Source organism: Eucyclogobius newberryi, unplaced genomic scaffold (assembly GCF_026437365.1).
Source record: "Eucyclogobius newberryi isolate DKJ021-1_F unplaced genomic scaffold, fEucNew1.0.hap1 SCAF_6, whole genome shotgun sequence".
NCBI classification, from domain to species: domain Eukaryota; kingdom Metazoa; phylum Chordata; class Actinopteri; order Gobiiformes; family Gobiidae; genus Eucyclogobius; species Eucyclogobius newberryi.
In genome coordinates this window covers 8,856,217-8,872,655 of record NW_027316278.1, presented here as the reverse complement: position 1 = coordinate 8,872,655, position 16,439 = coordinate 8,856,217, and the positions used below count along the sequence as shown (strand labels likewise).

At 37.9% G+C, this 16,439-nt stretch overlaps 1 protein-coding gene across 1 annotated transcript in view; it reads left to right on the top strand.

The window, feature by feature from the left end:
• Positions 1-3,796: 3,796 nt before the first annotated feature.
• The window catches only part of arhgap25 (Rho GTPase activating protein 25), a 22,023-nt gene continuing 9,380 nt past the window's right edge, over positions 3,797-16,439 (top strand). The window contains exons 1-6 of the mRNA XM_072433700.1: positions 3,797-3,912; positions 9,296-9,501; positions 10,069-10,156; positions 10,275-10,388; positions 11,553-11,757; positions 13,520-13,652. Of these exons, the coding sequence (XP_072289801.1) occupies positions 3,852-3,912; positions 9,296-9,501; positions 10,069-10,156; positions 10,275-10,388; positions 11,553-11,757; positions 13,520-13,652 (807 nt within the window). The 5' untranslated portion in view covers positions 3,797-3,851. The remainder of the gene's footprint in view (positions 3,913-9,295; positions 9,502-10,068; positions 10,157-10,274; positions 10,389-11,552; positions 11,758-13,519; positions 13,653-16,439) is intronic.

Here is a 16,439-nt window from a genome sequence, read left to right as displayed (position 1 = left end):
CCGGACTCGTTCTGAGCATTCCTGCCGCCAAACTGGGATCAATGCGACTGCGCGCACACGTTAGCATGACGCGGAGCAAGCTAGCTTTGTTTATCGCCGCTGTGTAATTCACTCAGCTGCCAGTAGATGGAGTGCTCTCTGTCGACGGTTAAGGAAGTCAATTTACTCAAGCGCTTGTTTAAAGACGGGTGAATGAATAAAATGTGTTCTTTTAAAATGGAATACACCAAAAAACGTGGATTCTTAGTGTGAGTGGTGTCGCCTCTCCGCAGATCTCACCCGTGACTTCGCCTGGCTTTAGCTGCTTGTTGTCACGGCGACGTAGAGCAGTCATTAATGCCGTGACAAACGTCTCAGAGCCGGTTCCACGCCGGAAAAGTTACGCACTGCACCTTTTTTTTTAATGTAACCGCGACAACGCATCACTGCCAACCGGGTCACGACAATCACAGGCAGGAACTGTAACACACGACATGCGTTCAGTTGTGTTTGTGTGTTCATGGTCGACGTTTAATCTTTTATCAGGCGAAACGTGTCGAGAAAAGGGGAGAAAACATCAGCATTTAAATCCGTTTTTTTGTTTAAACCGTGATGCCATTTTCAGAATGACCTCATCTGCTTTTCTTTGGCAATGCTGTTGTATTAATGATGATAATATTAACCGCTTTGACCAAACACTTTCTTGTTACAGTAATTTATTTCAAATTCTAAATGATTTCAACACGATTTTTACGAGAAACAAACGGCTCGGTCCGTTTTTGAAATGTCTCACTTATTACAGAACTACAAAGACCTGTTACTTCTACTCCAATACTTCTACTCCATTACTTCTACTTAGTTTTACTCCCTTACTTCTACTCCCTTACTTCTACTCCGTTACCTTTGCTTCATTACTTTTACTCCGTTACATTCTCTCAGTTACTTCTACTCCCTTACTTCTACTCCGTTACCTTTACTTCATTACTTTTACTCCGTTACATTCTCTCAGTTACTTCTACTCCCGTTACTTTTACTCTTTTACGTTTACTCTGTTACTTCTACTCCGTTACTTCTACTTCGTTACGTTTACTCCGTTACTTTTACTCCATTACTTTTACGCCGTTACATTCTCTCCGTTACATTTGTGCCACTATTTAAACAAATTGTACTTCTCACAATAGTAGTAAAAGTACAGTTTTTTTGGTCGGAGCACAAAAAGTATGCAGATTACCATTTAAAACAACTGAATTTTGCTTTAAAACTGTATATATAGTCAAGTTTTGTACAAATTATCTAAAATCACAATGAAACCATATTAAAAGTAACTGCCCGTAGTAATACTCTGATGTACTTTTTACTCAGCAGGTTTGGTCCCAGTACATTTTTAGTCATATAACTGTACTTTTACTTGAGTACAAATATTCAGTACTCTTTCCACAGCTGATAATACCCATAAGTGTGATTTTGTCCTGTGCCGAAGGATGTACAGTTCAGACTAAAAGTGTGAATTTTACACTATTTCTAATGGGAAACTCTGCTCTCAATTGCATAAGAGCCGTGTAATTTAAAGACCACATATTAATCACTAATCAACCGTGAAAGACGTGATAAGTGCTTCATTACATACGTCGTGTCAGTATTTATGAAGTACTTACCAATGCTTTGTGTCTAAGGCCATATTTTACTTATATTCAGCCATGGATTTTCTTCCTTTAACGTGATCGTTATTGGCAGTAGATGCTTTTGTACAAACACAATCATCTTAAAACGCATTAAAGAATGTTTTATAAAAGCTAACGAATACTGGAAAAACTACTACTTACTTTACGTTAGCGACCAATGTGTGGCTCCTGAACTGAAATGTTTGCCCAAGACATTACCGTAATTGCAATGTGTGAAATGAAACTTATTTTAATTTATTTCTAAATTCAAATCATAAAAATATTTTTATATATTTACAATTTACGGATTATTTTTATTATTTTGGAAGTCTTAACACAATTTAAAGGTGCACAGTGTAACTTTTCTGTTGGAGGAAATGTCATGGAGACGTTATCGCTTTAGCATGTTCCACAGCATGGCATTAAACGTGGCATTAAACGTGGCATTTGTTCAATTACATTGTTTATTTGTTGGAAAAATACCAAAAAAACGATAGATGGAAATAAATACATTTAATTAGCGTTCTAGGCAAATCAAGCGGCAGAAAAGTTACGTAGTGCACCTTTAATATGATTTTATTCTATAGTTCTGGATGTTTTTTGCCGTTCGGCGACGCAGACAGAAGCCGGTTCAGAAAACTGGTAATTACCGTAATTATAATAATTATCAAGCTGTTATCGCGCGTCAAAAGTAGCATTTCTACCCGTTTCGAAGTATTATTATTTTATCGTCAAACACAAACAACAATCTGCTCATCCACTCAAAGTATATACATATAGATAGTGTACATTTCTACAGATGCTGAGTGTATTTTAGTCAGTATATATACTACATACTCTGCTGTCATATAGGACACGGTATTGCAGTATTTCCTGTTCCGCGCGGGTGTAATAATACAGGAAGTCTTGCACAGTAATATGTTGTCTCTTGCAGATTTTGACCTATACAGTATTTTGTGGTACAAGTTATGACGCCGCTTTAAACACAACTCTCCTCGTAAATGGTTTATAACAGGAGCTTATTATATAGTTATTATGGGGTAATAACTACACTAAAATCTACTCTATACTTACTTTTCCATTTTACATTTTTTCGAGTCCAAAATGTGACTGTAAAGACGTACTTTTCTCTCCATTTTTATAACAAAAATGGTGAGAAAAGTACAAAAATTGCATTATTTCACATTTAAAGCCCCGAAAACGTTGTGTTACGCCAAATAAAGCGACTTAAGCACCTGGAAATCACCTTTTATAACCATTTATAAGACGTTCTACTACTTCTGACCACTAGACGGAGCTGTGGTTCCTGTGGTGTGAGAACTGTGACTGCAGTGCATTCCTTTTTATTATTAATATTATTAGTAGTATTATTAGTATTTATGGCATTGTCTGTCGTGCCACTTTAGACCTTGTGAGGAATGTAGCTATGCTGGGGCTCGTGACCGCCCCAGATGGTGTCAATAAAGTGGTTAGATTTGCAGTATTTTATCTTTAAACAGTTCATGGTCCGATTGTTTGTGTTGGATTTTGTCAAGAGAATAAACGTACTATTGATGCTTCTTCTGCTTCTTCTTTGGTTTGAAATAAATGATTCAGAACGATCATGGGCCTGTCTGTCTGCTGTTTTTCCTCTTTTCGCTGGAACTTCTCTATTTCTTTCAGAGAATAGGTGTTGCAAACGCGGCGCGATTGTATTTTAAGCCGAGTCAAAGTCACAAAACGGTCTGGGTTTGGTTCTCGGGACACTTTAACGCACGGCTTTTTTTTTAAATTTCCTGCGCCCGCGTGTGAACCAGCTGCAGGAGCGATTTCCTCTGCAGAAGGGTTTTGTTGCGGTTTTTTCGAAGTCGCCTTGAACTTGTTTGTCACTTGAAGCCCTCTTGGCGCGTTTGGACTTTTCTTTGAGACGTTTGGACTTGATTGGAGACGTTCGGAGACATTTAGAGACTTTTGGAGACGTTTGAAGAGACATTTGGAGAGACGTTTGGAGAGACGTTTGGAGAGCGTCTGCGCGCGTAAAAGGCCGACGCTTATACATAGTCATAAAAAGGAGAAATATTGTCGCACGCAGGAAGGAGGAAGTGTGATCCGAGCTCTTTGCAGTTGACAGTGTGAATGTCCGCGTGTGTTTGTGTGTGTTTGTGTGCGTGTTTGTGCGTGAACCAGGCGTGCGTTTTGACCATTTGACCCATGCTGTGAGTGTAAAAGAAGATGTCCCTAAAACTACCTCGAAACTGGGACTTCAGCACGTTCAAGGAGACGTCGCGAATAGGTAACTACACCACGCGCTTCGATGTGCATTGATTTAGCTCTATTTTCCTCTGTTTTTAAACCGCAACACTGACTGTGATGTTCCTATTTTGAAGCTCGACTCGCGCAGGTTTCAGTGGTTGGCTGCTGGAGGCTGACCAAATGTCAAAACTCGAGGCCCACAGTAACACTTTATAACAACTACGCCTAAATTAGCCCGATTAAAGCATGAAAAAAGATGTATTTAGCATGATTCAGGCTTCGACACTGTTTAATTAAGTGGTTGAATTAAGTATTTACTGAATATCTGCACTAAAATGTGTTCTGTAATGTGTTCTGTTCCTCGGTCTAATCAGAGTACTGTAGTCCGGAATACTTACAATACTTTACAATACTTATACCTTGAGTTGCATCATATTATAGTGCAAAAACAGAGGATTAAAACAGCTTTTTGTTTCATCGTTTGTTTGTATTTGTTTATGAGATGAGGGAAATTAGAGAAGAGAAAATGGCACATAAAGTCACTGGAGCTGCGTTTTCTAGGTTTCTCACTTTTACAGGAAAGAGTGACTGCACCAGAAAACACTTACTGCACATGTGTTACTTCCCAGCACCGGCTATTGTACTCATTTCGTCGTTACTAAGCCTGAATCATTCTTAATAAACCATTTGATCATAATACTACACCTTATATAGCCTTAATAAAGCATGAACAAAGACTTAATCATGATTAAAGCTTAGTAACAACTTAATTCATACTCTAACTCCTAATTAAGTACAAAACCGGTAACTACACCTTAAATAGGCTTAATAAAGCATGAACAAAGACTTAATCATGATGAACACGTAGTTTATTAAGCATGATTAAGGCTTAGTAAATACTTAAGTAGTACTCTTACGCCTAATTAAGTACTAAACTGGCAACTACACCTTAAATAGCCTTAATAAAGCATGAGCAAAGACTTAATCATGATGAACACGTAGTTTATTAAGCATGATTAAAGCTTTGTAACTACTTCATTCATACTCTAACTCCTAATTAAGTACAAAACCTGTAACTACACCGTAAATAGCCTTAATAAAGCATGAACAAAGACTTAATCATGATGAACATAGTTTATTAAGCATGATTAAGGGTTTTAATGAAGTATTTATAAGCCTGAATCTTTTTTTTTTAAAGAACATAAAACAACCAAAATAATAATAGTTAAAATAATAATGATAATAATAATAATAATAATAATAATAATAATAATAATAATAATAATAATAATAATAATAAGTCTTTTTTATTGTAGTCTGGCAGAAACAGGTTCATTGATTCATCCAAACTCTGTCACTTGATCTGGGTTAAAACAAAACAGATGTTAAACTGGAATTTCCTCATTGTGGGACAAATAAAGTTTATCTTATATTTACATTTCTAAAATCTACTCAACGATTGATCGAAAGAATAATCGCTGGACAAACCAATGAGTAAAATCATCTTAAGCTCAGATTGTGGAAACACTGACAACAGTTCACCCTGTATGAATCTCTTCACTTTGGTTTCAGTGGTTTGGTATTTTAAAGTTCTCAGAAAAACACTGTTGTATTTGTACGTTGTATTTACACTTTGCACTGTAGTACAGCAAGTAGAACGCTCATTTGAATATTTATTCCTCAGGTGGATCTGTAATAAAATGTAATATGTAAGAATGTATATCTATATCTTTATACAACGCAAAGACAATAACATCAGACACTATGGTGATAATAATATTCATAAACATGTTCACACATTTGAAGTTGAATTACTTCGTCAACAGGATAAATACTGCATTAAATTCCACAGATTAAACGACACATTTCACTAAAACGTAGTGAACACAATGATTATATTCCAGATTTGACTTAAAGCTGTGCTCCTTGTTTGCTGACGTTTGTGATGTCACTTCCTGGTAAGCCACTTCCTGTTTCACCAGAATGTCCCCGCCCCCTTTTTGGGTGAAAACAAACAGTGTTAACAGTAGGCGGGGGATACAAGTCGTTGAATTATAGTTTTGCTCCAAAACACATACAAATAATACCGTATTTTCCAGACTATAAATCGCACCTTTTTTCATAGTTTTGGCCGGGGTGCGACTTATACTTATATTTATACTTATATACTTATATACTTATACTTATACTCCGGAGCGGCTTATGTGTGATATTATCTGTTATTTTCACACTTGCAACCGCATTTCATACTCCAGTGCGACTTATGTGTTTTTTTCTTCTCTATTATGTATTTTTTGGCTGGTGCAACTTATACTCCGGAATATTATCGATACAACTGTCAGCCCTGAAAAATAGCCAGGCATTTTGTCCCGTTTTCCCGATAAAAGAGTTAGTTTAGTAATAGTTTAGTAATAGTTTAGTAATAGTTTAGTAATAGTTTAGTAATAGTTAGTTTAGTAATAGTTTAGTAATAGTTAGTTTAGTAATAGTTTAGTAATAGTTAGTTTAGTAATAGTTTAGTAATAGTTAGTTTAGTAATAGTTTAGTAATAGCTAGTTTAGTAATAGTTAGTTTAGTAATAGTTTAGTAATAGTTTAGTAATAGTTTAGTAATAGTTTAGTAATAGTTTAGTAATAGTTAGTTTAGTAATAGCTAGTTTAGTAATAGTTTAGTAATAGTTAGTTTAGTAATAGTTAGTTTAGTAAGAGTTTGTTTAGTAATAGTTTAGTAAGAGTTTAGTAATAGCTAGTTTAGTAATAGTTAGTTTAGTAATAGTTAGTTTAGTAATAGTTTAGTAATAGTTTAGTAATAGTTAGTTTAGTGATAGTTAGTTTAGTAATAGTTTGTTTAGTAATAGTTTAGTAATAGTTAGTTTAGTAATAGTTTAGTAATAGTTAGTTTAGTAATAGTTTAGTAATAGTTAGTTTAGTAATAGTTAGTTTAGTAATAGTTAGTTTAGTAATAGTTTAGTAATAGTTTGTTTAGTAAGAGTTTGTTTAGTAATAGTTTAGTAATAGTTTAGTAAAAGTTTAGTAATAGTTAGTTTAGTAATAGTTTAGTAATAGTTAGTTTAGTAATAGTTAGTTTAGTAATAGTTAGTTTAGTAATAGTTAGTTTAGTAATAGTTTAGTAATAGTTTAGTAATAGTTAATTTAGTAATATTTAGTTTAGTAATAGTTAGTTTAGTAATAGTTAGTTTAGTAATAGTTTAGTAATAGTTTGTTTAGTAATAGTTTATTAGTTTATTAATAGTTAGTTTAGTAATAGTTAGTTTTTTGTTTAGTGTTGTCAAAAATATCGAAAATCAGATCCTAATCGATACTAAAACTAGAATCAGAACTCGATACTCATTTGAAAAAGTATCAATGCAAAAAACAAAAGAGAACAACATGTGTTTTATAATAATGTTGCGCGTTTATCAGAACCAGTACAAAACCACCATGTTCGATAGAGATAACTGTTGTTTTGTGTTGAAATTGTTATCGTGGTGGTATCGACACTGGTATCGACACTGGTATCGACACTGGTATCGACACTGGTATCGACACTGGTATCGCACTGGTATCGACACTGGTATCGACACTGGTATCGCACTGGTATCGACACTGGTATCGCACTGGTATCGACACTGGTATCGACACTGGTATCGCACTGGTATCGACACTGGTATCGACACTGGTATCGACACTGGTATCGCACTGGTATCGACACTGGTATCGACACTGGTATCGGGAATCGAGTTGGAACATTTCGTGACATAACGCTCTTGTCTTGTTTATGAAATGGATATTGAAGTCATAATCATTCGTTTTATAAAGAAAATAACTGTCGAAGATAGAGGCGAGCGATATATCGAAACGCACACGATATCGCCAACGTTATTTTTAAGATGTGAACATTTGAACATCGAGTTTATCGTTTAGAGGGAAAAAATGCTGCAAAAAGAGCTGATCTAAAACACGTCATGTAAAAAAGAGATGTTGTTGGTGCATAAGGTGATAACTCTGCACTTTTATGAGACATTTCAAATTTTTTCTTAAAGATTTAAGCTCAACAAATACGCTTAAAGACACGTTTTGACACATTTCTTAATCTCGTCTGAACATCGTTATCGTGGGAAACTTCAAACATTGAGATATCCACTGCTTGGCTTTGAGTTTCCACTGCGTCTCTGGCTCATCGATCCAGCGTTTGGTCTTATCTCTTCTCACACGTCTTCTCCGCCGCCGTCCTGGCCGACGCGTGCGGTCTCCCCCGTAAAGAACCGCTGGACGTTGGAACGCGTAGGTGGAGATGGCTGAAGATGTGTGCGCTTCCTGTTTACGTGGCTTCAGACGTCACGGTGAATCGAAGCAGAGGAGAGCGCGTCGATGGTATCTGCGCGGAGGTCGTGCGGGTGGGCTGCGTGTGGCTCAGGACGTCCCGGGGAAAGTGTCCTTCACCGGGCCACGTAGGCCTCTCTCCCACGGGGCCTTCTCTGGGTTCACAGACCTGGAGCTCGTCGTTCTGCGTCAGGAGAAGGGCTTAATGCACTTTGAGAGATAACGTTATCACATGATCAGATATTTACATTATACATGCGCTAGAAAGTCTCACGTACACGACTCTGTGGCAAATAACACGCCTTAAAGTGCCTCTGACAGGTCCGACGACTTGATGATCTAAAATGCCGTAAGATAAACATATTTAGAATTTTGCTAAAAAATTATAAAAATTCTAACTCAAAATAGCACATTTTTTAGGTTTATAATTTCACTTACAGTTTGTAATTGATGACATTACACAAGGAAATTACTAATTTAATGTCACAATTTGTTTTATTTAACAAATAGAAACGTGAGAGTGACTTTATTTTGTTGACTTAATGTTTAGAGGGTCAAAAAACTTGTTTCTTTTGTGTAAATTCTGCATAAACTTTGTCTGGAATGAGTGAGATCCTAGTGTGATGTCACTTCCTGTCATTTTCTACAGATTTTTCAAAGTTTTCTCCACAAATACTTACTCGATTGGTGTAAAACTATAATTCACTTGCACAACAGGTATAAACACACCAAATAAAGTCAAAATTAGAAAGCGTAAAAACCTGTCACAGGCACTTTAACGTTCTAAATGCAACACTTTAAATCACATCCACGAAAGAACCGAAAAACAATTGTCATTTTCACTGGTGGTAAAAAATAAATAAATAGAAAGTGAGAAATGGTTATTATAGTGAGAAGAACGTCCAGTACTTGATGCTCTGTAAGTGAGAGTTTGGTGGAAGTTGAGTGTTTCCCGTGGCACAGCCCTGAGGTCGCCCTGTCACAGCCTCACGTTCACTCGTCTATTAATGACCCAAACAGGAAGCCGTCTGCTGCACACTCTCGTCAGCTCGTTTTCTGGTGCGCCTCTCTCACTCGCACCGTGTTGTGTTTGGTCCTCAGCCCGCTCCAGGAGTGTGCTCCCCGGGGACGGCGGCGGACCGGGCGGGGGGTCTCCCGGCTCCCCCACATCCATGGAGCGACCGGTCAAGTCCGGCTGGCTCAAGAAGCAGCAGCGGTCTTTGGTGAAGAACTGGCAGCAGCGCTACTTCGTGCTGAGGGGAAGCACCTTGACCTACCACAAGGACGACAAGGAGACCACGGTGCAGGTACGGGCCCTGGGGCCAGGGGCCAACTGGGCATTTCTCTTTTAGGAGTGCAGGAGAAAAAACACACATTTACAAGTTGATCAAGTTGAATGCACTTAAGATAAGATAAGATAAGATATTCCTTTATTGTCCCACATGGGGAAATTTCATTGGTGCAACGCAGGTAGATACAGAGGTAGATACAGAAGATACTTAGTAGTTATTGTCACATGAGTGAGTTTAATTCATGTTTTATTGTGTTTATTTCAGTATAGTTGTGTTGCTCGGGTCTTTTAATGTGAAACTTCTTGAGCTCGTTTGATGTTTTATCTGCTCAGTTTATCAATCAAAACCACTGTGACTTACACTTCCTGTGCCAGTCCCTTTGCACAGTGCGGCCTGTTTGTGCTGCTTTTCTGTCGATGCTTGGCACAGTTCTCACAGACACGTTTTCAACACAAAATGATGCTTTCTTTACGTCTCTGTGTGGTTCTGTACTAACGTCTGATAAAGGAACATCTCAGGAACATTCTAAAACTGTTGAGAGAAGCTTGGTTTTCCTCAGACTTGCTGCTCTTGCTGTTCCAGGGCGTGATCCAGCTGCGCTTCAGTAAAGTCCACAAACTGCCTCCGAACGCAGACGACGCCGGGAAGTTTCTGTTCGAGATCGTTCCACGTACGGTTTGATTTATTTATCGGTGGATATTCACCGTGAGGTGGAAACACAACTTTGCGCCGAGTTTCCAGACACTGTCACTATGTCATTGATTTGAAAATAATACTTTTCTTTCCAGGGGCCAAAGGGGACAGAGAGAGATGTGCTCATGTGCTGATGGCCGGCTCCCAGGGCGACGTGGAGGAGTGGGTCCGCACGCTGCGCAGAGTCATCGGCGCGCCCTCTAGTGGAGGTAACAGTTCATCCCCAGCTTTGACTACGGCTGTTTGTGCTTAAGTACGAGTGAAGTTACTTTCAGGTATTATCACTCAAGTAGGTAAAAAGTAGTGACCAAAAGAATCTTTCAAGTAAGATATTATTTTAAGAAACAACTACCGTATTTTCCGGAGTATAAGTTGCTCCAGCCAAAAAATGCATATTAGAGAAGGGAAACACATATATAAGTCTCACTGGAGTATAAGTCACATTTTTGGGGAAATGTATTTGATAAAATCCAAGACCAAGAACAGACATTTGATCTTGAAATGCAGTTTAAAATAATAACAGATGCTACGTATGCTAACGCTAACACCTTCAGCTACATGACGTATGCTAACGCTAACACCTTCAGCTACATGAGGCACAGACAGAACTGTGGTAAGTGTCTGGTATGTTAACGTAACATATGAACAGTTATTCAGATAACTATAGCATAAAGAACATGCTAACAAGTTTACCAAAGCATCAGTTTTACCCCAAATCACTAAATCCATTGAATTCTTCTTCCTCTGTGTCACTTCTAAACAACTCCACAAACTCCGGAGGTAGAGGAAGTGCAGATTCTTCTTCTGCGTTGCTTAGAGCCTAGAGCGCCCTCTTGTGGTTGTCATTGTGAAAATAACAAATAATAAGATAAGATAAGATAAGATATTCCTTTATTGTCCCACATGGGGAAATTTCATTGGTGCAACGCAGGTAGATACAGAGGTAGATACAGAAGAACAGATCACTTATAGGAAGTCTGAAAAACACTTTCAGTAGAAGATCTCCTATAAACAAATAAAAACTCCCATAGACAAATAAATAAATAAATACATAAATACCATTGCATGTGATCACGACAGTAATTGCACATGAATATGTGTCACGACAGCACATAGATTGCACATGAATTTCATAGTAATTGCACATGAATTCCAACAGCAATTGCACATATGACAGAATATGAGTCCCTCTGGAGTATAAGTCTGGCCAAAACTATGAAAAAGTATGCAACTTATAGTCTGGAAAATACGGTACTACTACTGGAATTGACCGAGTGCGGAGTAGATGGAGACAACAATGTTCACGGCGTGAAACCAAACAAATGCATCCATCTGTTATACGTGACTAACACGCCTGTGGTTTTGTGGTGCAGTGTTTGGGAAGAGCCTGCAGGACACAGTGGCCTATGACCAGAGGTTCGGGCCTCAGATGGTGCCTGTCCTGGTGCAGAAGTGTGTGGAGTTCATCCAGGAGCACGGTCTGGACGAGGAGGGCATCTTCAGGCTCCCGGGGCAGGACAACGCTGTCCGGCAGTTCAGAGACGCCTTCGACGCAGGAGAAAGGCCCTCGTTCCCCAGGTACAGAACTGCAGACATTACACCTCAAACTCAGATCTGACACACACTGGTGATGTTCACTTCATTATTTAAGAGGTGTAATAAAGCATTATTAAATACGGCTTCACACTTTGGGGCATTATTCATTCATGTAGTGCATTTGACCCATCCTCCATGACTCTGGTGGAGACACATCTGCAGAGCTTGGACTTGATCAGGACCAATGGAAAAAGAACTCTAAGTAAAGATGTCGGTGTAATCCCTCATTGTTGAAACAAACAACTCTTTCCACTTCAGGAAGGCTCCGCCCAATGGTCTGGACTTACCACAGAATAGTACAAATATCGGAGTTCTCTTATTAAACAAAGACGTTAGTTTCAGGTGAAACTCCCTCCTGAGGACAGGGCAGTTTATTAGTCAAAATGTCTATTCAAACATTTCTCTGGTGACTGCCTTTGTACAGGTTTATAGGATGTTCTGATTATTGTTCAACCAAATCAAATAGAATTGTTTAAAAGATCCGCACAGATCCTCACAGATCCACACAGATCCTCACAGATCCTCACAGATCCACACAGATCCTCACAGATCCACACAGATCCTCACAGATCCTCACAGATCCGCACAGATCCTCACAGATCCACACAGATCCTCACAGATCCTCACAGATCCTCACAGATCCTCACAGATCCACACAGATCCACACAGATCCACACAGATCCTCACAGATCCACAGTCACACAGATCCACACAGATCCTCACAGATCCACACAGATCCACACAGATCCTCACAGATCCTCACAGATCCGCACAGATCCTCACAGATCCACACAGATCCTCACAGATCCTCACAGATCCTCACAGATCCTCACAGATCCACACAGATCCACACAGATCCACACAGATCCTCACAGATCCACAGTCACACAGATCCGCACAGATCCGCACAGATCCACACAGATCCACACAGATCCACACAGATCCTCACAGATCCTCACAGATCCTCACAGATCCACACAGATCCGCACAGATCCTCACAGATCCACACAGATCCTCACAGATCCACACAGATCCTCACAGATCCACAGTCACACAGATCCGCACAGATCCACACAGATCCTCACAGATCCTCACAGATCCACACAGATCCACAGGCTTCACGGTCGTCACATGAATGTCTGTTGAGCTTGTGACTTGACTTGATTTGCTCAGATAAGATAGAAAGCTGCTCACCACATCCTGCTCTAATTACACAGAGACAGAGAGACGCAGAGACAGAGACACAGATACACCGAGACAGAGACACAAAGATAGAGACACAGAGACACAGAGACACAGAGACAGAGAGACAGAAACACAGAGACACAGAGACATGACACGCTGCAGCAGGAGTGGATCTGAGCTCTGCTTTTGTTCTGACCAGTAATAACAAGACAAACATTGTTCTTAAATTACTTGTGTTAATAAATGTTAGAAATACAGATTATTATCTACTATAAATAACTCAAAATGTGATACAAGGCCTATTGTTTAGTATCTTATTTATTCAGATTATTTGAACTTTACAACATGCATTTTAACAAGCCTTAAAGATTATAAATACAATCTATAATATAAGTAATTTTGTTCATTGTAAAACACAATATTGATCTAAAACAACTTGGTAATAGATGCAGCTCCACTTTGACCTCCAGGATGAACTCAAACAGAATGTGACGTAGAGCGTTTGTTACTGTCGAGAACATAATGTGTTTTTATTGATCTGAACACACGCTGTGTGCAGTGACACGGACGTCCACACGGTGGCGTCGCTGCTCAAACTCTACCTCCGCGAGCTGCCGGAGCCTGTGGTCCCCTGGGGCCAGTACCAGGACTTTCTGGACTGCACCAACATCATGGACTCTCCCGGTCAAACGGTTTGTGGTCATCTGTATTTACTGTGGTCAACTGTATTTACTGTGGTCAACTGTATTTACTGTGGTCATCTGTATTTACTGTGGTCAACTGTATTTACTGTGGTCATCTGTATTTACTGTGGTCAACTGTATTTACTGTGGTCATCTGTATTTACTGTGGTCATCTGTATTTACTGTGGTCAACTGTATTTACTGTGGTCAACTGTATTTACTGTGATCATCTGTATTTACTGTGGTCATCTGTATTTACTGTGGTCATCTGTATTTACTGTGGTCATCTGTATTTACTGTGGTCAACTGTATTTACTGTGATCAACTGTATTTACTGTGATCAACTGTATTTACTGTGGTCATCTGTATTTACTGTGGTCAACTGTATTTACTGTGGTCATCTGTACTTACTGTGGTCATCTGTATTTACTGTGGTCAACTGTATTTACTGTGGTCAACTGTATTTACTGTGGTCATCTGTATTTACTGTGGTCATCTGTATTTACTGTGATCATCTGTATTTACTGTGGTCATCTGTATTTACTGTGGTCATCTGTATTTACTGTGGTCAACTGTATTTACTGTGGTCATCTGTATTTACTGTGGTCATCTGTATTTACTGTGATCATCTGTATTTACTGTGGTCATCTGTATTTACTGTGGTCATCTGTATTTACTGTGGTCATCTGTATTTACTGTGGTCAACTGTATTTACTGTGATCATCTGTATTTACTGTGGTCATCTGTATTTACTGTGGTCAACTGTATTTACTGTGGTCAACTGTATTTACTGTGGTCATCTGTATTTACTGTGGTCAACTGTATTTACTGTGGTCAACTGTATTTACTGTGGTCATCTGTATTTACTGTGGTCATCTGTATTTACTGTGATCATCTGTATTTACTGTGGTCATCTGTATTTACTGTGGTCATCTGTATTTACTGTGGTCATCTGTATTTACTGTGGTCAACTGTATTTACTGTGATCAACTGTATTTACTGTGATCAACTGTATTTACTGTGGTCATCTGTATTTACTGTGGTCAACTGTATTTACTGTGGTCATCTGTACTTACTGTGATCAACTGTATTTACTGTGATCAACTGTATTTACTGTGGTCATCTGTACTTACTGTGGTCATCTGTATTTACTGTGGTCAACTGTACTTACTGTGATCATCTGTATTTACTGTGATCAACTGTATTTACTGTGGTCAACTGTACTTACTGTGATCATCTGTATTTACTGTGGTCATCTGTATTTACTGTGGTCATCTGTACTTACTGTGGTCAACTGTATTTACTGTGGTCAACTGTATTTACTGTGATCAACTGTATTTACTGACCCTGACTCTTCATGTTTCACTACATGTGTTTCTTATTGGTGTTTTTGCACACCAACACAACAACAACAACAACAACAACAACAACAACAACAACAACAACAACAACAACACATTGCCTATAATAATTCTAATAATAATAAAACCAAGCGACCAAGACTTTGAAAAAAGCCCAAAACAAGTGATTTCAGCTCCACAAAAAAAAAGGAATTTCAAAATAAGTAAAGCTAAAGTGCCTATGACTTTTTTACGTTTTTACGATTTACTAATTTTGAGTTTATTTGCTGTCTTTATACCTGTTCTACATATAAATTATAGTTTTACACCAATCGAGCAGGTATTTGTGGAGAAAAGTAAAAACAAATCTGTAGAAAATGACAGGAAGTGACATCACACCAGGGACACCAAGTTTATGTAGAATTTACACAAAAGAAACAACTTTTTTGACTCTCTAAACAAAATAAAGTCACTTCCCATATATTTTCATTTGTCAAATAATAATTCCTTGTGTGAACAGGAAGTTATCAAACAGGAAGTGGAATTATGAACCTAAAAAATTAGCTTTTCTGTGATTTTTTAAAAAAAATGTTTTTTTTTGCAGAATTTAGATATATAAAACGTAACTGCATTTTAATTCAATGAGTGGTGGGACCTGTAGGGGGCGCTTTAAACATTGTGTATCGCTGCGTTAATGAGATGCTCTTCTTTTAATTGTAAATTTAACTTGGATAAATGCTTTAGAACATGAAATAACTGTTGAACAGGGAATGAAACAGACCTGGAAAATGGCAAAAAACAACTTTGTACTTTTACTTGAGTACAATGTTTGGCTTCACTACACATCTGAATACAATATAATACACACAATCACATATACACAATCCCTTCCTCTCGCACTGTAACTAAGACGCACGAAAGGAAAATTAACAATAAAAACACAATTATTCTCAGTTCACTTTATTTTTCACTTTGTTTTTGCTGCTTGTGATTTATTGTTTGGCTCAACAACATTTGCAAATTAATTAAATATTTATTTTTATTACCAAAGCTTTTATTTTACGCTGAATTTATGTAATTTAATTTTTTGTATTTAGATTTTCTGAACTGATTGTTTTTAAACAGCCAAACAAGTTGAAAATGTTAAATAAATATGAAAATTATGTAAAAAAATAAATTAAAAAATCTGTGTGTTAAAAATACAATATTTTTCCATGGAAAGAAACACAATGCTTTAATATTCAGTTTGTTGTGTTTTAAAAGTTCAGCGAATACAATTACAACGTTTTAAAATTCACTTTCTGTTGCTGTATTTTAATTCAGTGTGAAATAAATGGTAATGAAAACACAAAATAACCTCCATAAGGCGGTGTTGTTACCAAAAGGTTCCTATACTCTGTGCAAACCCAAAAAAGTTCCTATACTCTGTGCAAACCCAAAAAGGTTCCTATACTCT